Source organism: Pelobates fuscus, chromosome 10 (genome assembly GCF_036172605.1).
Source record: "Pelobates fuscus isolate aPelFus1 chromosome 10, aPelFus1.pri, whole genome shotgun sequence".
Taxonomy (NCBI): domain Eukaryota; kingdom Metazoa; phylum Chordata; class Amphibia; order Anura; family Pelobatidae; genus Pelobates; species Pelobates fuscus.
Genome location: NC_086326.1, coordinates 39,812,268 through 39,838,106, shown reverse-complemented (window position 1 = coordinate 39,838,106; position 25,839 = coordinate 39,812,268). Strand labels below are relative to the sequence as shown.

At 44.9% G+C, this 25,839-nt stretch overlaps 1 protein-coding gene across 1 annotated transcript in view; it reads right to left on the bottom strand.

Moving 5' to 3' along the window:
• Window positions 1-25,839, bottom strand: part of CLSTN3 (calsyntenin 3) — a 63,191-nt gene that overhangs the window by 6,782 nt on the left and 30,570 nt on the right. The window contains exons 3-9 of the mRNA XM_063435192.1: window positions 19,868-19,990; window positions 18,252-18,447; window positions 13,866-14,074; window positions 9,582-9,731; window positions 8,091-8,276; window positions 3,671-3,937; window positions 3,044-3,156 (exon numbers count right to left, since the gene is read on the bottom strand). Coding sequence (XP_063291262.1) covers window positions 3,044-3,156; window positions 3,671-3,937; window positions 8,091-8,276; window positions 9,582-9,731; window positions 13,866-14,074; window positions 18,252-18,447; window positions 19,868-19,990 — 1,244 coding nt within the window. The remainder of the gene's footprint in view (window positions 1-3,043; window positions 3,157-3,670; window positions 3,938-8,090; window positions 8,277-9,581; window positions 9,732-13,865; window positions 14,075-18,251; window positions 18,448-19,867; window positions 19,991-25,839) is intronic.

Below are 25,839 nucleotides of genomic sequence, written 5' to 3'. Positions count from 1 at the left end.
AGGATATTGGCGCTTTATAAATAATAATAATATTTGAAAATGTGGCATATTCAGCACACATATAAAGGTTCGATAGCTTATGCTGTTGCTACCCAGCTCATGACTGTTATTCTGTGGGTAAAGCTCCATATAATGCCACTATATTACTATTCCTATTGCTACAAATACATCTTCATTAGCTCCTGATACTGCTTGTAGACTTCTTATATATGCCCCCGTTTGTCCTAATACTGCTTTCTATCACAGTTCATATTGCTCCATGGAGCCCTTTCCAACAATCACACCTATAGCTCCATATAGCCCTTACTATAACAACTCTTATAACGCCATATAGCCCTTACTATCACCACTCTTATAGCTCTACATAGCTCTCCTAACAATAACACCGACAGCTCCATATAGCCCTTACTATAACCAATCTTACAGCGCCATATAGCCCTTACTATCACCACTCTTATAGCTCTACATAGCTCTCCTAACAATAACACCGATAGCTCCATATAGCCTTTACTATAACCACTCTTATAGCTCTACATAGCTCTTCCAACAATAACACCGATAGCTTCATATAGCCCTTACTTTAACAACTCTTATAGCTCTACATAGCTCTTCCAACAATAACACTGATAGCTCCATATAGCCCTTACTTTAACAACTCTTATAATGCCATATAGCCCATACAATCACCAATCTTATAGCTCTACATAGCTCTCCTAACAATAACACCGATAGCTCCATATAGCCCTTCCTATAACCAATCTTATAGCTCTACATAGATATTCCAACAATAGCTCCACATAGCCCTTACTATAACCACACATATAGCTCCACATAGCCCTTCCTATAACCACACCAATAGCTCCACATAGCCCTTCCTATAACCACACCTATAGCTCCACATAGCCCCTTCCAACAATCAAACCTATAGATCCTACTCTTAGAATCACACCTATAGCTCCTTATAGCTCTTCCAACAATAACACCTATAATTCCATATAGCCATTACTATAACCATATTTCTTCAAACCATTACACCTATAGCTCCACATAGCCCTTCCTATAACCACTTCTATAGCCCCATATAGCCCATTCTGTAATCACTCTTATAGCTCCCTATAGCTACTCCAACAATCACACCTATAGCTCCATATAGCTCCTCCAACAATCACACCTATAGCTCCTCCAACAATCACACCTATAGCTCCATATAGCTCCTCCAACAATCACACCTATAGCTCCATATAGCTCCTCCAACAATCACACCTATAGCTCCATATAGCTCCTCCAACAATCACACCTATAGCTCCATATAGCCCTTACTTTAACAACTCTTATAACGCCATATAGCCCATACTATCACCACTCTTATAGCTCTACATAGCTCTCCTAACAATAACACCGATAGCTCCATATAGCCCTTACTATAACCACTCTTATAGCTCTACATAGCTCTTCCAACAATAACACCGATAGCTTCATATAGCCCTTACTTTAACAACTCTTATAGCTCTACATAGCTCTTCCAACAATAACACCGATAGCTCCATATAGCCCTTACTTTAACAACTCTTATAACGCCATATAGCCCATACTATCACCACTCTTATAGCTCTACATAGCTCTCCTAACAATAACACCGATAGCTCCATATAGCCCTTCCTATAACCAATCTTACAGCGCCATATAGCCCTTACTATCACCACTCTTATAGCTCTACATAGCTCTCCTAACAATAACACTGATAGCTCCATATAGCCCTTACTATAACCACTCTTATAGCTCTACATAGCTCTTCCAACAATAACACCGATAGCTCCATATAGCCCTTCCTATAACCAATCTTACAGCGCCATATAGCCCTTACTATAACCAATCTTATAGCTCTACATAGATATTCCAACAATAACACCTATAGCTCCACATAGCCCTTCCTATAACCACACCTATAGCTCCACATAGCCCTTCCTATAACTACACCTATAGCTTCACATAGCCCTTCCTATAACCACACCAATAGCTCCACATAGCCCCTTCCAACAATCAAACCTATAGATCCTACTCTTAGAATCACACCTATAGCTCCTTATAGCTCTTCCAACAATAACACCTATAATTCCATATAGCCATTACTATAACCACTCTTATATTTCTTCAAACCATTACACCTATAGCTCCACATAGCCCTTCCTATAACCACTTCTATAGCCCCATATAGCCCATTCTGTAATCACTCTTATAGCTCCCTATAGCTACTCCAACAATCACACCTATAGCTCCATATAGCTCCTCCAACAATCACACCTATAGCTCCATATAGCTCCTCCAACAATCAGACCTAAAGCTCCACATAGCCACTTCCAACAATCACACCTATAGCTCCATATAGCTCCTCAAACAATCACACCTATAGCTCCACATAGCCCCTTCCAACAATCACACCTATAGCTCCTCCAACAATCAGACCTATAGCTCCATGTAGCTTCTCCAACAATCACACCTATAGCTCCACATAGCCCCTTCCAACAATCACACCTATAGCTCCTCCAACAATCACACCTATAGCTCCACATAGCCCCTTCCAACAATCACACCTATAGCTCCTCCAACAATCACACCTATAGCTCCTACAACAATCACACCTATAACTCCATATAGCTCTTCTAACAATAACACATATAGCTCCTTATAACCATTCACACCTATAATTCCGTTTGGAGCACTTAAAATGAAAGGACCACTGCACCCCGACCATTTCATTAGGACTATAGAGACCCTATAATGATCCAGTTTGAGAAGTGTATGGGACCTTCCTAAAAGGGTCTCATGCAGTCATGTGTACAGGTAAATAATGGTTTACACATTGCTACCAACACAAACCAACAGATTCATGCACATTTTCAGAGGGCTGGTAATGCTCTGTCAGCGTGGGGATTCTGGGGCAGGTCTGGTAAGTTCCTTGTCTGCACATGTGAATAATGCCTCTCAGGCCTCTCAGACCTCCAGGGCTGTTGGTTAGGATTCACCGCTCTGTGATATTTAGTACCTGCTCTAGTTTCCAGAGAAATTTGACAGGTCGAGCACTGTCCAGTAGTGACCAGTACAGGAAGGAGATCCGGCAGCCGTGTACAGCCAGTGTATAATGTGAGAAGCTGCCCTCTAGGAAGAGAAGGAAAGGAAGTGAAAGGAAGAGGAGAGCATTATAATTTAAGGAGAGGAAGTGAAGGGTGGGCTAGGGATAACAAGGTAAGGAGAGGAAGTGAAAGGGTGAGCAGAGCATTATAATATCATAATAAAAGGAGAGGAAGTGAAAGGGTGGGCTGGGAGATTACTGTAAGGGAAGGAAGTGAAAGGGTGGACTGTGGATTATAATATAAGGAAAGGAAGTGAAAGGGTGGACTGTGGATTATAATATAAGGAAAGGAAGTGAAAGTATGGGCTGTGGATTATAGTATGAGAGGAAGTAAAGGGTGGGCTGGGGAATATACTAAAAGGAGAGGAAGTGAAAGGATGAGTAGGGCATTATAATGTAAGGAGAAGGTGGGCTGGCGATGATAATGGCGGTTTATTTCTTTGAAGGGTGTTTTAACATACACAATACCTTACTATTCCTCCCTCACTAGCACACAATACTAACGCTCCACCATCCAATTTAAGTTGTGCTAATTCTCACCATTCTGCACAGTGTTACACAGGAGAACCTCTTCCTCCTTCCCTGACTTCCCTCCACCACCTGCATGCTTCAGCCAGAAGGAAAGGGTGAGGTGGTCCGCAGCGCTGCCCCCTGCTGGGAGACGAGCAGGAGGAATTTCAACAGACTGAGATCCATTAAACCAAAACACTAGACTGCTATCCTGTGTTTCCTGCACAGGAAGTCCTCGTGTCCAGTTATATCCTGTACTAGAAGGTGGAAGGAGGTCGACATCACCTGGTGCTGCCCCTAGAGTGGCAAAAAGAGAAGAAAATAAGGAGATTTTAGTTTGGAGTTAGGATTCTCAGCTTATAACTCATTAGCTTCAAGTATTCTGGGCCCTTAATTCTTTGCTTGTCCAGACGCAGTCACTATGAAAATGCCTGATGGGATACAATTTTTTCTGCTCCTGGGAATGTACTGGGGCAGTGTGACGCTGTACACTCCCAGAGCAGTTTAATGCAGTCAGTATTTACATTACTGCCTAGTAACACCTCTAGGTGCAGTCACTCAAACAGCCATTAGAGTTGCTTCCTACGTTCTGCGTCTCCATGTAGGAGAAGCTGAACGCTACCCATAGAGATGCATTGATTGAATGCATCTCTATGAGGAGATGCTGATTGCCGCAGCCCAGCATTTTGCTGTGTTTGCACAATAGCCTCCAAATTCTTTCCTACGGAAAAGCATCGGATTGGCTGAGATCATCAAGATTGATGATCTCATCCATGGAGGTAAGGACATCCGCGGTAAGACCGGTGCAGCGATGGGGAAAACGTAAATAAATTACCTTTTCACTCCACTCTGAAAGGACCTAATATTTACTCCAGCAATATGTTTGTATTCCTAACACTATAGTGTTCCTTTAAGTGCTGCTGTTCTGTCCATTCCCAGCAGTCACTCAACAGTACTTGCAGTAGCCAGTAACTTAGGCATGGATAGAAGTGTTTGACAAGCCTCCACACATTTATTACTTCATTAAGCTAAAGTTGTTTTGGTGCTTAGAATATCCCTTTAATGCTCCATTACTAAAGGGGTTTCTTGGTGAAAAGCATTCTTCATGTGAATGGGAGCAGTATCTAACTCCCACCTTTTTTTCAGTCCCACCTGTTGTCTCCCAGCTCTGTACAGCAGCAGACTTACACTTGGTCCGTAAATGCGCGCCGATTAATCTGTTTATATAGAAACCTGTTTTTCCAGACACACGATTATCTTGCTCACCTTACAAGTTGCATGGCGATCTTAAGGTTTTTAAATTATTTTATTCGCTGATTTCTATGTGTAGATTACGAAGATTCGAGAGACATGTTAAATAACATTTACAGTTTTCTTTTATTGATACAAATATTATTATTTTTTTTTTTTTTTTGTCAATCTTTCTTTTATTGAGGCATATGGTTATGGTGGTACAGAATAAAGAGAGGGAGACTTGCAGGGGTTACACAGGCTAATATCATCACAACAAATTACAAAATCTCCTAGAGTTATCCGCCTCATTTTATATTTTTTAAACAAGCTTAGAACATTGAGTTATCCAAACAGGTGGGTTATAATATATGTCTTGGTTATCCAGCTTGATTAATGTAACGTTGAAACATCAATATACATTTTGTGTAAAAACATAGAAATATCAGGTTTTATAGCAGTAATAGATTGAACACGCTAAGCTTGGCAGATGTATCATTGGTCTAGTAGACTATTAGAAATGCATCAGGATAACTGTCGCTTTTAGTAGTATCAGGTGAGTGATTATTATGGTAAGGCATGGGTTAAAACAAGCTATTAATTAACGCCAAACTTAAGATCAGGGATTTCTCAGGGATGAGAAATTAGACTAGTATGTAACCTGTTAATTTAACAGAGCTGTGTAAAGCACGTGTTAGGTAGGTTCTACATTATGCAGTTATACATTTATACATTTATACAGGGACAGTTTAGCTGTTTCTATCCAGCAACTAAAACAAGTAAAGTGAACTGCGAACAGGTTAATTCTCGACATGCATGTGTCTATGTGAGCATTTTATACACAGGCTTAAGTTCCCTATCCTGAAGTGTGTGCAAGAGGATTTAAACAAGCATTTACAGCATAAGCTCAGGCCTAAAATTGTTAAACATTTAGGTAGTAGGTATGGCAGTAGGCAGGGTAGACAATATGCCGCAAGAAACACAAAGACATCTCTGTACTATAGTGTCTTAGCGATATGATGCATCAGATTACTAGTAGATGGGAACAAATATAAACGGGTAGGTTCAGTGAAGATAAATTAGCTATGCTTGTACAGGTAAGTTCTTACAGTACGTTACAAGGTCTGTTGCACGGTTTGATCACTGCTGATTTAGCCGTGTAGTGTCCTTGGGGTCGGGGGTCCATTATTAGCCGATGCCCTTGCTTGGCAAGGTAACACCCCCATCCATGGGGAATCCGCGGGGAGGCGGCGGGGCGCCGTTGCCCGATGGCCATCAGCCAGCCCCAGGTCGTTGTGAAGGCCTGCATCTGCTCTCCACTGACTCGTTGTCTCAGTGAGGCCGGGTCTTCCCGTCTTTGGGCGCCGTTATCCGCTTGGGTGTTCTGCCGCTGCCTGCAGCGGCCAAGCCTGCGGCGTTGTGGTCGGTGCTTCGGAGGTTTACTCCGGGTGGTCTTCGGCCTAGGAAGGCGCTTGGGACGGCCATTAGGCGCGGCGGCCATTTTGCGTGTGACATGAGGTGGGCTGTCAGCCTGCCGAGGCTTTGCTCGGTCGCTGACGCAGGGCCAGGTTTCTCCAGAAGTTGTCGAATATCTCATCCAGCTTTGCAGAATAATCTGTTCGCTCGGCGAGGTAGTCAGTGGCTCTCGCTGTGTTCTCCCAAGGCTGCGGTAGTAAAGCTATGATTGTCCCTTGTGTGTGGTTTGTCGGCGCCATTTTAAGTGGGCCATGTGCTTGGAAGCTCTTTAGATTTTCTCCCGTGAGTTGCGATTTCAGGCTCCGTTTGTCTCTCCGGTTGTCCATGCTGAACCGAGATATCCCCCCATCGGTCCAAAGGGGGGGGGGGGGTAGGCGTTGGGAACCCCTGGGAGTCCATACTCAGGTCTGCAGCGTGGTGAGCGGCCGTCTCTCCACTGCCCGATCTCTGGTAGGCCGATCTCTGGTGGCAATGCAGGGTCTCGATGGGCTACAGGCTTTGTTTTTGCACCCAAGTGTCACCCGGGTGTTCCCTACTTAGTGGCACCTCTCCAGCATGTGCTTGTGTCGTTTTTTTGGGGGTAAATTCCCCAATTTGTGCTGTTTTGAGCTGGAGCTGAGGTGCAGCACAACCGTTCCGTTTGGATGCCAGGCTCCGCCCCAATATTATTTTATTTGAGTTAAAGGGACACTATAGTCACCTGAACAACTTTAGATTAATGAAGCAGTTTTGGTGTATAGAATATGCCCCTGCAGCCTCACTGCTAAATCCTCTGCCATTTAGGAGTTAAATCCCTTTGTTTATGAACCCTAGTCACACCTCCCTGCATGTGACTTGCACAGCCTTCCATAAACACTTCCTGTAAAGAGAGCCCTATTTAGGCTTTCTTTATTGCAAGTTCTGATTAATTAAGATTTTCTTATCCCCTGCTATGTTAATAGCTTGCTAGACCCTGCAAGAGCCTCCTGTATGTGATTAAAGTTCAATTTAGAGATTGAGATACAATTATTTAAGGTAAAATACATCTGTTTGAAAGTGAAACCAGTTTTTTTTTTTTTTTCATGCAGGCTATGTCAATCATAGCCAGGGGAGGTGTGGCTAGGGCTGCATAAACAGAAACAACGTGATTTAACTCCTAAATGACAGTGAATTGAGCAGTGAAATTGCAGGGGAATGATCTATACACTAAAACTGCTTTATTTAGCTAAAGTAATTTAGGTGACTATAGTGTTCCTTTAACCCCTTAAGGACACATGACATGTGTGACATGTCATGATTCCCTTTTATTCCAGAAGTTTGGTGTTTAAGGGGTTAAGGAAAAGCTGTGATTTACTAAAAAGCAAGTTGTTGGTTATTGTCACTATTGTAAATTTAAACTATTTTAGCACTTTGGCTATACACAAAAATAATGAATGACGGAGGCTTATCAACGGACAGTGCTAAATAAGGACCAATCACCATGGAAACCAATAGAAAGTCTCACAACATTTCGCACCTTCCATCTCACATAGCACATGTTATGCGATGATAAATAACTTGGAATGTTTTTTTTTTAATGTGCATTCGTTTGCAAGCGATGATTATCGTGTGCATTTTATCACTATTTATCACAGAGGTACAATTATATATGCTATCTTGGCTTTTAACTGATAAAGTGGTCAGTTCATGCTCCTCTTCTCCCAGAGGAATGAATGTTTATTTGAGGAGAGGAATATGTATATTATGATTACACTCTTGCACATACCGCATAGCTTGCGTAATGACTTTTCTGAATAGTTGTCACGGTCACATCCTTTGGCAACGTGACTCGTTTGGATTTCAATAGTGGCTTGTATACTCCAGACTGGTTCCTCACATGTCTCCAAGTGAATGCTGGGAAACAGAGCCAGATTACCTGTCCCAGGCACATATTCAATGCGTTTGTTCCAGCCTACAAGAAACATTTTAACCATTTTAATAGTATTCATGGGACACTGTGTGATGAATTTGTGGTTCACTCTCATGCTATATGTTGTGTGCTCACACTGATACACACTGTGTGATAATAACACATGCTATATGTTGTGTGCTCACACTGATACACACTGTGTGATAATAACACATGCTATATGTTGTGTGCTCACACTGATACACACCATGGGATAATAACACATGCTATATGTTGTGTGCTCACACTGATACACACCGTGTGATAATAACACATGCTATATATGTTGCCTGTTCACACTGATACACACTGTGTGATAATAACACATGCTATATGTTGTGTGCTCACACTGATACACACTGTGTGATAATAACACATGCTATATGTTGTGTGCTCACACTGATACACACCGTGTGATAATAACACATGCTATATGTTGCCTGTTCACACTGATACACACCATGGGATAATAACACATGCTATATGTTGCCTGCTAACTCTGATACACACTGTGTGATAATAACACATGCTATATGTTGTGTGCTCACACTGATACATACTGTGTGATAATAACACATGCTATATGTTGTGTGCTCACACTATTACACACTGTGTGATAATAACATATGCTATATGTTGTGTGCTCACACTGATACACATTGTGTGATAATAACAGATGCTATATGATGCCTGTTCACACTGATACACACCGTGTGATAATAACACATGCTATATGTTGCCTGCTAACTCTGATACACACCGTGTGATAATAACACATGCTATATGTTGCCTGCTAACTCTGATACACACCGTGTGATAATAACACATGCTATATGTTGCCTGCTAACTCTGATACACACTGTGTGATAATAACACATGCTATATGTTGTGTGCTCACATTGATACACACTGTGTGATAATAACAGATGCTATATGTTGTGTGCTCACACTGATACACACTGTGTGATAATAACACATGCTATATGTTGTGTGCTCACACTGATACACACTGTGTGATAATAACACATGCTATATGTTGTGTGCTCACACTGATACACACTGTGTGATAATAACACATGCTATATGTTGTGTGCTCACACTGATAAACACTGTGTGATAATAACACATGCTATATGTTGTGTGCTCACACTGATACACACTGTGTGATAATAACACATGCTATATGTTGTGTGCTCACACTGATACACACTGTGTGATAATAACACATGCTATATGATGCCTGCTCACACTGATACACATGATACAATAACACTTGCTATATGTTGCGTGCTCACACTGAGGTGTTACCTCTCCAGCTGGGTTTGCATGTGGGTTTAACCTGGATTTCCACCTCTGCATCTTCCACAGCCCGTTTCTTCCCACAGTCATACGCAGTAACCGTGAATCTGATCAGGCGTTCACCATTGGCCTGCAAGGGTTGCGTGTTCTTAATGTATCCTATGGAAGTGAATAAACAGACAGGAGAGAGACAGTGGGTGAGAGAGAAGTGAAGAGATGGGCACAGGTGGGAAGGGAGAGAGCAACAGGAGTAGAGGTTCCAGATCAATAGTTGATTTGATAATGCCTATAAAAATACATACTTCAGGACAGTATAACAAATGCCACCCCAAAATATGCATCTTTCATAGGTACCCTCAAATCAAATAGTGATTTGGCAACTCTAAGCAAGGAGAAAAGGGACAGTAGGGTAACAAGAAACAGGGAGGAATAAGATAAGGGAAAAGAGAGTATAATGAGAAAAGCAAGGAAAGAGAATATTGTGTTTGAAAAGGGAAAAGGATAACGGTGAGAGAGAACCAGGTACAGAATAGAGGACAAAGTGACAAGATGAGAAAAAACAGAGGGGGAAAATTCAGGTTGTGGTGGAGTGAGACAGGCAACATCCAGAGAGATGGAGAAAGTGTGAAGGGAGGGATGGATTCAGCACAGAGAGAAGGAGAACGTGTGAAGAGAGGGATGGATTCAGTACAGAAAGATGGAGAAAGAGTGAAGGGAGGGATGGATTCAGCACAGAGAGATGGAGAAAGTGTGAAGGGAGGGATGGATTCAGCACAGAGAGATGGAGAAAGTGTGAAGGGAGGGATGGATTCAGTACAGAAAGATGGAGAAAGAGTGAAGGGAGGGATGGATTCAGCACAGAGAGATGGAGAAAGTGTGAAGGGAGGGATGGATTCAGCACAGAGAGATGGAGAAAGTGTGACGGGAGGGATGGATTCAGTACAGAGAGATAGAGAAAGTGTGAAGGGAGGGATGGATTAAGTACAGAGAGATGGAGAAAGTGTGACGGGAGGGATGGATTCAGCACAGAGAGATGGAGAAAGAGTGAAGGGAGGGATGGATTCAGCACAGAGAGATGGAGAAAGTGTGAAGGGAGGGATGGATTCAGCACAGAGAGATGGAGAAAGTGTGACGGGAGGGATGGATTCAGCACAGAGAGATGGAGAACGTGTGAAGGGAGGGATGGATTCAGCACAGAGAGATGGAGAAAGTGTGAAGGGAGGGATGGATTCCGCACAGAGAGATGGAGAAAGTGTGACGGGAGGGATGGATTCAGCACAGAGAGATGGAGAAAGTGTGAAGGGAGGGATGGATTCAGCACAGAGAGATGGAGAAAGTGTGAAGGGAGGGATGGATTCAGCACAGAGAGATGGAGAAAGTGTGAAGGGAGGGATGGATTCAGCACAGAGAGATGGAGAAAGTGTGAAGGGAGGGATGGATTCAGCACAGAGAGATGGAGAAAGTGTGAAGGGAGGGATGGATTCAGTACAGAGAGATGGAGAAAGTGTGAAGGGAGGGATGGATTCAGTACAGAGAGATAGAGAAAGTGTGAAGGGAGGGATGGATTAAGTACAGAGAGATGGAGAAAGTGTGACGGGAGGGATGGATTCAGCACAGAGAGATGGAGAAAGTGTGAAGGGAGGGATGGATTAAGTACAGAGAGATGGAGAAAGTGTGAAGGGGCGGATGGATTCAGTACAGAGAGATGGAGAACGTGTGAAGGGAGGGATGGATTCAGTACAGAGAGATTGAGAAAGTGTGAAGGGAGGGATGGATTCAGTACAGAGAGATGGAGAAAGTGTGAAGGGAGGGATGGATTCAGTACAGAGAGATGGATAAAGTGTGAAGGGAGGGATGGATTCAGCACAGAAAGATGGATAAAGTGTGACGGGAGGGATGGATTCAGCACAGAGAGATGTAGAAAGTGTGAAGGGAGGGATGGATTCAGTACAGAGAGATGGAGAAAGTGTGAAGGGACGGATGGATTCAGCACAGAAAGATGGATAAAGTGTGACGGGAGGGATGGATTCAGCACAGAGAGATGTAGAAAGTGTGAAGGGAGGGATGGATTCAGCACAGAGAGATGTAGAAAGTGTGAAGGGAGGGATGGATTCAGTGCAGAGAGATGGATAAAGTGTGACGGGAGGGATGGATTCAGCACAGAGAGATGGAGAAAGTGTGAAGGGAGGGATGGATTAAGTACAGAGAGATGGAGAAAGTGTGAAGGGACGGATGGATTCAGTACAGAGAGATGGAGAAAGTGTGAAGGGAGGGATGGATTCAGCACAGAGAGATGGAGAAAGTGTGAAGGGGAGGATGGATTCAGCACAGAGAGATGGAGAAAGTGTGAAGGGAGGGATGGATTCAGCACAGAGAGATGGAGAAAGTGTGAAGGGAGGGATGGATTCAGTACAGAGAGATTGAGAAAGTGTGAAGGGAGGGATGGATTCAGTACAGAGAGATGGAGAAAGTGTGAAGGGAGGGATGGATTCAGTACAGAGAGATGGATAAAGTGTGAAGGGAGGGATGGATTCAGCACAGAAAGATGGATAAAGTGTGACGGGAGGGATGGATTCAGCACAGAGAGATGGAGAAAGTGTGAAGGGAGGGATGGATTAAGTACAGAGAGATGGAGAAAGTGTGAAGGGACGGATGATGGATTCAGTACAGAGAGATGGAGAAAGTGTGAAGGGAGGGATGGATTCAGCACAGAGAGATGGAGAAAGTGTGAAGGGGAGGATGGATTCAGCACAGAGAGATGGAGAAAGTGTGAAGGGAGGGATGGATTCAGCACAGAGAGATGGAGAAAGTGTGAAGGGAGGGATGGATTCAGTACAGAGAGATTGAGAAAGTGTGAAGGGAGGGATGGATTCAGTACAGAGAGATGGAGAAAGTGTGAAGGGAGGGATGGATTCAGTACAGAGAGATGGATAAAGTGTGAAGGGAGGGATGGATTCAGCACAGAAAGATGGATAAAGTGTGACGGGAGGGATGGATTCAGCACAGAGAGATGTAGAAAGTGTGAAGGGAGGGATGGATTCAGTACAGAGAGATGGAGAAAGTGTGAAGGGACGGATGGATTCAGCACAGAAAGATGGATAAAGTGTGACGGGAGGGATGGATTCAGCACAGAGAGATGTAGAAAGTGTGAAGGGAGGGATGGATTCAGCACAGAGAGATGTAGAAAGTGTGAAGGGAGGGATGGATTCAGTGCAGAGAGATGGATAAAGTGTGACGGGAGGGATGGATTCAGCACAGAGAGATGGAGAAAGTGTGAAGGGAGGGATGGATTAAGTACAGAGAGATGGAGAAAGTGTGAAGGGACGGATGGATTCAGTACAGAGAGATGGAGAAAGTGTGAAGGGAGGGATGGATTCAGCACAGAGAGATGGAGAAAGTGTGAAGGGGAGGATGGATTCAGCACAGAGAGATGGAGAAAGTGTGAAGGGAGGGATGGATTCAGCACAGAGAGATGGAGAAAGTGTGAAGGGAGGGATGGATTCAGCACAGAGAGATGGAGAAAGTGTGACGGGAGGGATGGATTCCGCACAGAGAGATGGAGAACGTGTGAAGGGAGGGATGGATTCAGCACAGAGAGATGGAGAAAGTGTGAAGGGAGGGATGGATTCAGCACAGAGAGATGGAGAAAGTGTGAAGGGAGGGATGGATTCAGCACAGAGAGATGGAGAAAGTGTGAAGGGAGGGATGGATTCAGCACAGAGAGATGGAGAAAGTGTGACGGGAGGGATGGATTCAGTACAGAGAGATGTAGAAAGTGTGACGGGAGGGATGGATTCAGCACAGAGAGATAGAGAAAGTGTGACGGGAGGGATGGATTCAGCACAGAGAGATGGAGAAAGTGTGATGGGAGGGATGGATTCAGTACAGAGAGATGGAGAATGTGTGACGGGAGGGATGGATTCAGCACAGAGAGATGGAGAAAGTGTGACGGGAGGGATGGATTCAGTACAGAGAGATGTAGAAAGTGTGAAGGGAGGGAGGGATTCAGCACAGAGAGATGGAGAAAGTGTGACGGGAGGGATGGATTCAGCACAGAGAGATGGAGAAAGTGTGAAGGGAGGGATGGATTCAGTACAGAGAGATGGAGAATGTGTGAGGAGAGATTTGGATGAAGCTGAGAGAAAATGGAGACGGTTGTGGAGAAGTGAGGTGTGGAAAGCACAGAGAGATATAGAGGCAATGAAAGAAGACATTCCAGGGGCTGAATTTTACCCATGGAGGTGACAATTGAGTAGATAGTCATGTTTGACTTGTAGGGAAGAGATAACTTACCATCATTGTCAATGGTGAATGGCACATTGGGAGTGAGTATCTGGTAGAAGCAGACCTGGCTGTATTGGGGGGAGCAGTCCTGATCCCATGCCTGTACCCGTAGTACCCGCTCATACATTCGTCCCTCTGTAACTGATGCTCGGAATACACGCTCCCCAAACACAGGGGCAAACTCGTTGACATCGTTGACACGCACGTGGACTGTGGCCCTAACAGGAGCAGAGAGTGAGTAAGGAGATGATAATTACAAAGATTATTGATGTCAGAGGGAAAGTGGATAAACATATTGAAAGTGTGAGAAGTGATAACATTAGGTCAGAAAGTGAAGTCTGGCGGTACCAATTTGGATATCCTCCTACCTGCACAAATACCAACATAAAAGGTGGATAGGTGAAAAGTATAGCAATATAATAAGAGAAGGGGAGAAGGGAGAGTAGTAATGAACTGACTGTCAGAGAGAAGGAGATGAGCCATTCTATGGGAGTAATGAACTGACTGTCAGAGAGAAGGAAAGGAGCCATTCTATGGGAGTAATGAACTGACTGTCAGAGAGAAGGAGAGGACCCATTCTATGGGAGTAATGAACTGACTGTCAGAGAGAAGGAGAGGAGCCATTCTATGGGAGTAATGAACTGACTGTCAGAGAGAAGGAAAGGAGCCATTCTATGGGAGTAATGAACTGACTGTCAGAGAGAAGGAAAGGAGCCATTCTATGGGAGTAATGAACTGACTGTCAGAGAGAAGGAAAGGAGCCATTCTATGGGAGTAATGAACTGACTGTCAGAGAGAAGGAGAGGAGTCATTCTATGGGAGTAATGAACTGACTGTCAGAGAGAAGGAGAGGAGCCATTCTATGGGAGTAATGAACTGACTGTCAGAGAGAAGGAGAGGAGCCATTCTATGGGAGTAATGAACTGACTGTCAGAGAGAAGGAGAGGAGCCATTCTATGGGAGTAATGAACTGACTGTCAGAGAGAAGGAGAGGATCCATTCTATGGGAGTAATGAACTGACTGTCAGAGAGAAGGAAAGGAGCCATTCTATGGGAGTAATGAACTGACTGTCAGAGAGAAGGAGAGGAGCCATTCTATGGGAGTAATGAACTGACTGTCAGAGAGAAGGAAAGGAGCCATTCTATGGGAGTAATGAACTGACTGTCAGAGAGAAGGAGAGGAGTCATTCTATGGGAGTAATGAACTGTCTGTCAGAGAGAAGGAGAGGAGCCATTCTATGGGAGTAATGAACTGACTGTCAGAGAGAAGGAGAGGACCCATTCTATGGGAGTAATGAACTGACTGTCAGAGAGAAGGAGAGGAGCCATTCTATGGGAGTAATGAACTGACTGTCAGAGAGAAGGAGAGGAGCCATTCTATGGGAGTAATGAACTGACTGTCAGAGAGAAGGAGAGGAGCCATTCTATGGGAGTAATGAACTGTCTGTCAGAGAGAAGGAGAGGAGCCATTCTATGGGAGTAATGAACTGACTGTCAGAGAGAAGGAGAGGAGCCATTCTATGGGAGTAATGAACTGTCTGTCAGAGAGAAGGAGAGGAGCCATTCTATGGGAGTAATGAACTGACTGTCAGAGAGAAGGAGAGGAGCCATTCTATGGGAGTAATGAACTGACTGTCAGAGAGAAGGAGAGGAGCCATACTATGGGAGTAATGAACTGACTGTCAGGGAGAAGGAGAGGAGCCATTCTATGGGAGTAATGAACTGACTGTCAGGGAGAAGGAGAGGAGCCATTCTATGGGAGTAATGAACTGACTGTCAGAGAGAAGGAGAGGAGCCATTCTATGAGAGTAATGAAATGACTGTCAGAGAGAAGGAGAGGAGCCATTCTATGGGAGTAATGAACTGACTGTCAGAGAGAAGGAGAGGAGTCATTCTATGGGAATAATGAACTGACTGTCAGAGAGAAGGAGAGGAGCCATTCTATGGGAGTAATGATCTGACTGTCAGAGAGAAGGAGAGGAGCCATTCTATGAGAGTAATGAAATGACTGTCAGAGAGAAGGAGAGGAGCCATTCTATGGGAGTAATGATCTGACTGACTCCTCTCCTTCTCTCTGACATTCTATGGGAATAATGAACTGACTGTCAGAGAGAAGGAGAGGAGCCATTCTATGAGAGTAATGAAATGACTGTCAGAGAGAAGGAGAGGAGCCATTCTATGGGAGTAATGAAATGACTGTCAGAGAGAAGGAGAGGAGCCATTCTATGGGAGTAATGATCTGACTGTCAGAGAGAAGGAGAGGAGCCATTCTATGGGAGTAATGAACTGACTGTCAGAGAGAAGGAGAGGAGCCATTCTATGGGAGTAATGATCTGACTGACTCCTCTCCTTCTCTCTGACATTCTATGGGAATAATGAACTGACTGTCAGAGAGAAGGAGAGGAGCCATTCTATGAGAGTAATGAAATGACTGTCAGAGAGAAGGAGAGGAGCCATTCTATGAGAGTAATGAAATGACTGTCAGAGAGAAGGAGAGGAGCCATTCTATGAGAGTAATGAACTGACTGTCAGAGAGAAGGAGAGGAGCCATTCTATGGGAGTAATGAACTGACTGTCAGAGAGAAGGAGAGGAGCCATTCTATGGGAGTAATGATCTGACTGTCAGAGAGAAGGAGAGGAGCCATTCTATGAGAGTAATGAAATGACTGTCAGAGAGAAGGAGAGGAGCCATTCTATGGGAATAATGAACTGACTGTCAGAGAGAAGGAGAGGAGCCATTCTATGGGAGTAATGAACTGACTGTCAGAGAGAAGGAGAGGAGCCATTCTATGGGAGTAATGAACTGACTGTCAGAGAGAAGGAAAGGAGCCATTCTATGGGAGTAATGAACTGACTGTCAGAGAGAAGGAGAGGAGCCATTCTATGGGAGTAATGAACTGACTGTCAGAGAGAAGGAGAGGATCCATTCTATGGGAGTAATGAACTGTCTGTCAGAGAGAAGGAGAGGAGCCATTCTATGGGAATAATGAACTGACTGTCAGAGAGAAGGAGAGGAGCCATTCTATGGGAATAATGAACTGACTGTCAGAGAGAAGGAGAGGAGCCATTCTATGGGAGTAATGAAATGACTGTCAGAAAGAAGGAGAGGAGCCATTCTATGCGAGTGATGAACTGACTGCTATAAGAGAAGAGAAAGGGGCTGGACAGGGATTAGAGTGGAATCCTCCCCATTCACAGTCCCTATACCCCGAAGTAATATTTGTTCATAATAAAGTGGCAAAAAAATGCCCGTATAGAACTTGAATGAAATATAAAGAAAATAATAAATTTTTATTAATCCCTCTTAGGGCGAAAATTAAAAAGAAAATAGGTGAGAAAATCCGTGAAAAGTGTATATAAACAGTAAAAAAATAAGCATATATACAGGAATAGTCTATTGTTAGCTAAGTTCTCCGTGCACCTTTAAGTAGTAGTAGTATCAAGCTACTGAAATAGGTTTCTGAGACAGACAGTGTAAATGTGTATTCATATAGTTTGTAACGATGTCTCAGTGACCACAGTAGCTATTTTAGTGTGCAGGAGAGGGAAGGTGAATCACAGTACTGACATCCCCCTCAAGGGTTAAAGCTGATAGATATCACCCCTAAAGGGAGATAGAAGGGTTATTGATTGTCTGCCATATATTCAGGGTATAACCGAAGAACAAAGGAGCTATTCTTTTGCCTTAATCTGTGGCTAAAATTCGTCAAGATAATCACTCCATAATTTAATGATGAACGCGGGTCCCCTCAGAAGATAGATACAGCAGAGAATCAGTAAGTATACTCATAGGTTCACCCTAATTTAGAGAGGGGATGGAGTATATGGTACTGGATTCTAAGAGACTCACTGAAAGAGTCTCTTAAAGTGGAAAAGCTGACAGTAAGAAATCGTCGCTTCCCTGGTGAGCTTAAATGCTTTAATCTGAGCGTAATTGCTACATAAGCTAAAGTAACGACGGTAGGAACTGAATATTAGTCGAAATCCTAAGTCCCAATTTCTAAAGAACGATCAGATAAACCAAAACCTTTCTTCTCCTATTCTAAGCTGCAGTGCACAGGATACCTAGACTACCTGAGCTAAATAGAGACCATGTGGGCGCGGTAAAAACTCAACGCGCGTTTCGGCGCTGCTGATGCGCCTTTCTCAAGAGCTCTAGAGCTCTTGAGAAAGGCGCATCTTTTCTCAAGAGCTCTTGAGAAAGGCGCATCAGCAGCGCCGAAACGCGCGTTGAGTTTTTACCGCGCCCACATGGTCTCTATTTAGCTCAGGTAGTCTAGGTATCCTGTGCACTGCAGCTTAGAATAGGAGAAGAAAGGTTTTGGTTTATCTGATCGTTCTTTAAGTTCACATGCATTTTGTTTATACATGGTAAATATACAATTACATGCTCACTTATGAGATTTCTTGCTGTTGCTTCCATCAGGTCCTTCTCCACAATCATGGGCTTGAATTGTAAACGTGTGTTCCCTCTGAGCCTCACAATCAACGGGACCTTTGGCACGGATCAGCCCTTCCCCTGTTGTTCGGTCAAGGACCACTGCCTCAAATGGAGTCCCAGAACCATGAATTCTGAACCCGCAGATCTCACCTGACAGAAGATATTTAGATATCAAGCATGTACCCCTCAGTACTGTGACTTACACCTAACTAAGGATTATATGTATGGTCTCAGTATGGAGAACACAAACCCCTTAATAATAAAAACCACCACCCAAATAAACAGTGTAATGGACTGATCCGGTTACTTTGATAACTGACGCAGGACTCTAGACTTATCTCTCTCAAAAGGACTAAACTCACTTTCTGCACCCCCCATCCTGTGCCTTTGCTCTGCAGAATACCCAGAACACCTAGTTGTACTGTCCAGCTAGCTCCAGGGACACTGGGAAATTATCTAGGCTCATTCTAGGTACAGAGCGCTTGACCGAGAGGTTCCCCTAATCACCCTGTAATTGTTTTCCAGGTCATAAATATGCCACAGTCCGGTAAAACTTTAATTGCGTATTGCTAGTTATCCTGACCATCAAACAGAGCACTATTTGGAGGAAAAATTGGGGAGGTGATGAGTAATGCAACAATACCCTGGGCCTTTGGAAGCTCCCTTGTATGGAGCCACAGGAAGCTGTTATCAGGGACCGGGACTTACTACTAAAAATTGTGGAAGTTTGCGCCAGATCGGATAATGGTCTAGCCCAGTCAAACTACATCCACTGATTGCTAGGGCTAGATACCTCAGATCTGGACGCTTTATAGACAGTTTGCCCCTCAGAACCAGAGATCTCTGGGGATGTATGACACTTGGAAATATCATGTGTGGAACACTTGTTTTGGTGTTTTGTTTCTTTTATAGGCTTCCTGGTGTCCCGTAGTTAATTAATTTATTTGGCTGTTGACCAAGACACCAAGGCGCCAGGGTGGGATTACATTGTGTGCCTTGGTGACTCTGTGCTGGGAATGTGTGTATATAAACCTGCAACCTGCTAAGTAAAAGTTGTACTTGCTTTACCCTTCATGAAACCTTGGCTGATGTTTGGGATGTTGTTTACTATAATGAATCTACCTGACTTACTCCAGAGGAAGAGAATACTAGGTGGAAATACTCAGTCAAAGTATATGAGCTACATCACAAACAGTAGCAGCTCCAACAGTTTAGGCAGGCAGAAAACTCTAAAATAGGCCCATATCAAGCATGAATAATAACCACAGATGAACACAACACCCTCTACCAACGCATCTTTTGCACAATGCTTTCCCCAACTGTTCAGTTATAATTCCTCCTAGACTACTCTTCCAAAAATTCTTTTCCCAATGCCCTTAATTACACACCCCTCTGCCCAACTCCCTCTTTCATAAAACCCTTCCTCTATACAACTCTACCAAAACTTCCATTTACTAAACAAAATCTAGCTCCTCTCCCATATACATACCCCTCCTGCATGTCCTACACCATGCTCCCTGAACACAATAATTTCCCTCAGCCAGATTTATGTATACATTTCCCCCCATACCTGCATATCTCAGAGGTGAGTCTTTATCCAGAGCAAACAATGGAGGGTTAAGTAGAACCGTGTTGTCATTCTCCATTATAATTCCTTGGTACTGGGCTTCCATCCATGGCTTGTGCTTGTTACCTGCGCAAAAATGCATTGAACATGAACACATATATACTAACCACTAACACATACACACTGAGTAGAAACTCACACATGAACAACACCAAGTGGTGGATAAATAAGCTGTCTGATGCTGTTACATCATATTAAAGTGGATTTATGCCTGGGTGGCAAAGACAACTACTGTAATTTTGTAATGGTCAACGTGACATTGATGAGTTGAGATGTCCATTGTTGTAGGTAGTTATGCCTGTTGTACAGTGCTCTTTATTAATATTAGCACCCTTAGTAAATATGAGCAAAGAAGGCTGTGAAACTGTCTTTTTTGTTTAACCTTTTGTTAAAAAAAAACAAAAAACACAAAAATACTCTTGTGGCTAAAACAACTGCAAACACAACACAGGTTTATCCCTCCAAAACAATCTTTGTTAAAAAATATGTGTGGTTCAATTACTGGCACCCAATGAATTCTTAATAGAAAAATGTATATATGAAGTATATTCCCTATATTGCTATTTTATATTATTTAGTACACCTGGGTGACTAGGAACAGGAAATCGTTCAGCCATGGCTTCCTGTTTTACAGGGGTATAAATATGAGGTAACACATAGTCTAAATTGCTTTAGTCATTCATCACAATGGGTAGGACCAAGGAATATAGCTGTGATGTGCAGTAAAAGGTAGTTGAGCTTCACAAAATAGGAAGTGGCTATAAGAAAATAGCAAAAGCTGGAAATGTTCTGAATCAACCTGGAAGAGAACGACTGTCTATATTGGTCAAAACCAGTGGTCAAAACAATCTCCAATGATCGCAGCTTGGGAATTGCAGAAGTTACTTGCATCTTGGGGTCAGAAAGTCTCAGAAATACAATCTACGGTAATGTCACCTACATAACCACAAGTTGTTTGAAAGGGTTTTTAAAAAGAAGCCTCTGCTCTCATCCAAAAACAAACTCAAGCGTCTTCAGTTTGCCAGACTCTACTGGAACGTCTAAAGGGATAGAGGGTAGAGGTGGGCTTGGTAGACATATGGAAAAGAACCTCATGCCCATGGTTAAATATGGTTTGTCTCTTTAAAGATTTGGGGCTGTTTTTCTACCAGTGGACCTGGACATTTTTTTAGGATGCATGGTATCATGGTCTTCAGTCAGATATCTACAAACCTTAAAAGATATTAAATGAACATGGAACTGCCTCTGCCAGAAAGCTTAAAATGGGCCGGGGGCGGAGTCTAACTGACAAAGTGAGCGGTCGCAAGTTTCTGGAGCTCCGGAGATGTGCTATTGAAAATCAGCCACAATCTTTACGAAAAGCAACCCTGGCACGCGGAAAGGTCCCCCTTGCTAGCCTGACCATTCTAAAATCGAACAAAACAAGACCCAACAAGCCTGGTGCAGGGCTCACGATTGGAGACATGTGGCGGCGAGCACGTGGTGAATCTGGGCCCAAGACGGCCTCTCTGCTTGGAGAAAATATATATAAAAGAGATGAGAGAGGGGGGGCGTGGCCTGGACTCTGGGAGTGATGGCAGCCTAACTCCAGAGCTCCGCACCCGAGGCTCAGTAAACCGCCCGGTAATCAGCTACTTAAGCCGAAAAACACCCCTGCACACATCGCCAGTAATGGCAAGCCCACGGTGTCGCAAAGGAAGGCGGCGGGGAAGAAGCAGAGAGGCGGCAATCCCTCTGTCGAGGACATGCTCGCCGCCATTAAGCCCGCGCCACGTGGTGCACATGGCGCGGAAAGCCCGACTGGCACCTCCACCCCTGGCTCACCGGCCTCACCGACACCCTCGCTATATGGACACACTGAGGACCCCCAGAATGCAATACTTCACTCTCTAGAAGAGGTAAAGGGGTACCTGGCAGGGGAGATAGACAGATTAGCCAGGGAGGTGAAGGCAGAAATACAGGCCATAGGCATACGCACAGAGGCCTTAGAGAGCAGACTAGAAGATGTAGTAGCAGCACATAATGAAAATACCACTGCCACCAACGCACTACTCACTACTAAATGGAGCTGGAGGACAGCTCAAACAGAACACGGTGCAACAATATGCGCATAAGAGGTCTACCAGAGGAGGTCAGGGATGGCAACATTTGAGCAACTAATGGCGGGGATTTTCCGTGCCAGTCTACCACAGATACCAGAACAGCTGTGGCACATCGACAGAGCTCGCAGGGCACTGCGAGCTAAGGGACCGCAAAACAGCCCTCCCAGAGATATCATAATCAGGTGGCATTTTTTTTCCACAAAATAAGCAATTCTCAAGGAAAGCAGGATCCAGCAATACATGTATAAAGGTACGGCGCTGCAGATATATCAAGACATCGCTCCAACTACCCTCGCAAGACGAAGAGAATGGAAACCCATCGCTGACCTCATCAGAGCCAAAGGCCTGCGCTTCTCATGGGGCTTCCCCTTTAAGATGCTCATCTTTAACGGCCCAAGACCTACAGTGCTGACACCATCCATGGACCCCAGAGGAGTCCTCCAAGACCTGGGTATCGAGGTGCCAGGAGACCTGGCCTTACCAACGAGAGGCCCCAGGGCACTAGGCCTGCTCCCCAGGGAATGGCTGGAACACAGAGCAAGACCGACATAGGCAACAAGGATGGCGACCCGCACCAGAGGGACGTGCAAAATGAACGCTGTAACATGCAAGTTGACAAATACAAAGCATCACATAGAAGGGACACTGTGGTTATAGTTAAACACTGAACTGTTATAGGGGAAGTGGGGTCTGACGAAAGGCGGGGGGGGGAGGATGGTGAAGATCACACAAATGGAGAAGGACACGAGGATAGCCACGCCATAAAGGGGCTGACCTCACAAAAAAAAAAAGTAACAGGAAAACTACCCATCCTTAAGAGGGAAGCTCAAATTAGCAACCCTCATGCGGTTAACAGAAAGCTAGCCCACATATACTCTGGGAGGTATCTGGCTAAAGCGGGGGTTCTCGGCCCGGTCCTCGGGGCCCCCTGACGGTCTGGGGTTTGGGGGTTGCCTGGGTGGGTCTGGGGTGTTTGGAGGGGGGAGGGAAGACGCCTTGGACTCTAGGGTGTTTTTTCTTTTATTTTCTGGGCACTTTGAACGCGCCCGGGTGGTCCCTGGGCCCTGGGCTGGTGGGGGGTCCTTGGGGGCGGGGGTGAGGGCCCCTGGGCTAAAGGGTAAAAGGCATAGACCAGACCAAACCACCGGTCATCGTCTCACAGGCAAAAGGCTCCCCATCTTTGTAGATGCACGAGTCGGAGAGGACCTTACTGTTTTCATGTCCTGCTCCCACGTGTTATTCTCTTGCTCCTCTCAAACCAGACAGAATAATCATACACTGTAAGCCCTCACTTCTACTGTACCAGTTGGCACCCAGGACATGCACCTATTGGGACGTATTACCTTCACGCCAGGAGTATTTAAGGCGTACAAATCAATGATCAGAGACCTATAGCTGCGCCGTATTCAATCTTTCCGCTAGGGGATGCATCCGAAACTGGGCAAGGGCTTGGGGGGGGGGGGGAGGGGGGGAGTGACGGGTGGGGGAGGGAAAGCACTCACACACTGACATCCACCCCTCCACAGGGGCAAGGAGCAAGTAGACACAACAGTATACCTAGCACCTCTACATTAAGGGGCACACATGGATGGAAGACAGGTAATTAAAAAAAGGGACCAAGAGAGATAGGGAAGATCAGATGCCTAAGATACGAAGGGAACACCACAGGACACACACCCCCTCCCGCAGGACGTGCATATATAGATCAGCAGACAGGTTTACAGGAGCTGGTGAGCATCACACCCCATGTCGCAGACACCCACGAAAAGCTAGACACAAGTTTAGAGCCTCGCAGGGGTGCTCGGAAGCTGTACACCTGCCCCGTTTGAGACAATATCTCGATACAGCGAGTGGCCACCCCCGAACGACCTGGCGAGAGGTAAGACTGGGATCTCAGATCCGACAGGTATACGGATCACGGAGGGACATCCTCCACCAAGTTGGGTTAATTGTTCTTTTGGTTATGTTTCAAGGATATCATTGTCTGTTTTCATGACCTGTTTTCTTTCCTTCCCCACCCTCGCCCACAAATCCGCTGAGACAAGGCACATTCAGCAACCACCCCGGGGGGACCACCGGGCAGCGCGCGACAACAAGGCGGACACACCGCAAAATGCACCAACTGCGCATAGACGCTCAAGGTACACCAGCACATCACCCACATTGACACATGAAACTTAAAATCACATCATTGAATGTCAACGGCCTTAACGTACCAAACAAACGCAGACTCTTACTCAGGGAATTACATAGACAGAAGGCAGACATAGCATTCATACAAGAAACTCACCTCCCTAGGACCTCGAAGATACAAATTATAGACCACATTTATACGAAAGCATACGCGGCCCGCATGCTCCGTAAAACAAGGGGGGTAGAAATAGTCATCCACAAAAGATGCCCACTGGTAATACAGTCCATACACAGAGACACGGACGGAAGGTATGTAATACTCACGGGGACGATCAACGCCACCACATACCACCTCATAAACGTCTATGCCCCCAAACATCCCTGACGCCCAATTCTGGACAACCCTGGAAAAACTCACAAACTCACTAACGGGGGGCATACTGATCCTAGGGGGGGATTTTAACGCAGCGCCGTGTCCCGCGATCGACCGCAGTGCCAAACCAGGTCAACCCAGATCACAGGGTAGGGGAGGTCAGGATCGCTTACTAAATAGATTTCTACAAAACACGGGGCTTCTGGACCCCTGGCGGTTGCAACACCCAGGCACAATAGATTATACCCACTATTCAGCAGTACACTCCACCTACTCCCGAATAGACGTATTCCTTACGAATCAACAAGGTATGAGATGGGTCAAATCGGACGCCATAAATATGATATCTTGGTCAGACCACGCTGACCTTTCCCTGACCCTGCAAACACCGGGGCCTAGGGCCCCATGGAGGTGGAGGCTTAACAACTCTCTCCTTAGAGACCAAGAAACCCTAGAGCTACTTAAGACAGAAGTGAACAATTACTTTGAATTAAACACCACAAAAGGAATATCCCCCACTATGACATGGGCGGCCCACAAGGCCGTCCTACGGGGAACGCTGATAAAAATAGCGACGTGTAACAAAAAACAAAAAATTGAAAAGTTAACGGAACTACAAAAGGCCCTACGCAAAGCGGAAATGCAACACAAACAGAATCCGACACAGCCCACACGAGACGAGATACAAAACATCAGACACGCTCTAAAGAATCTCCTCTTGGATGAGGTGAGCAGAGATATCACCCGATCGAGAAGACTCTTTTACGGAAAAAACAACAAAATGGACACGTTATTAGCTAGAGCCCTAAGACCCAAACAAAAACACAAACACATCACATCCATAACCAACGAAAGGGGCCAACCCCTCACTTCCTCGCAGGACATAGCCGAGGAATTCACCAATTTCCTACGGAAATTATACTACCACTCCCCGGGGAAAGATGAAACCAGCAGGGAACATGTAGAGGCAGTCGCAAACTTCCTAGACAACATAAACCTACCCAAGCCAACTAGGGAAGATCTAATAGACCTAGAAGCACCAATAACGATAGAAGAAGTAGATAGGGCCATAGGGATGATAAAGGGCAATAAGACACCGGGACCGGATGGGTTCGACGGGGCCTACTATAAAGCACTGCAAACAGAACTAGTACCTCACATGACAGCAATGTACCAGGAATGGATGGAGGGGGGACGTCCCAATGCAGAGCTTGCCACGGCAAACGCAGTACTTATCCCGAAGCCGGGACGGGACGAAACGAAGGTGAACAATTACCGCCCCATCTCCCTGATCAATGTAGACTCCA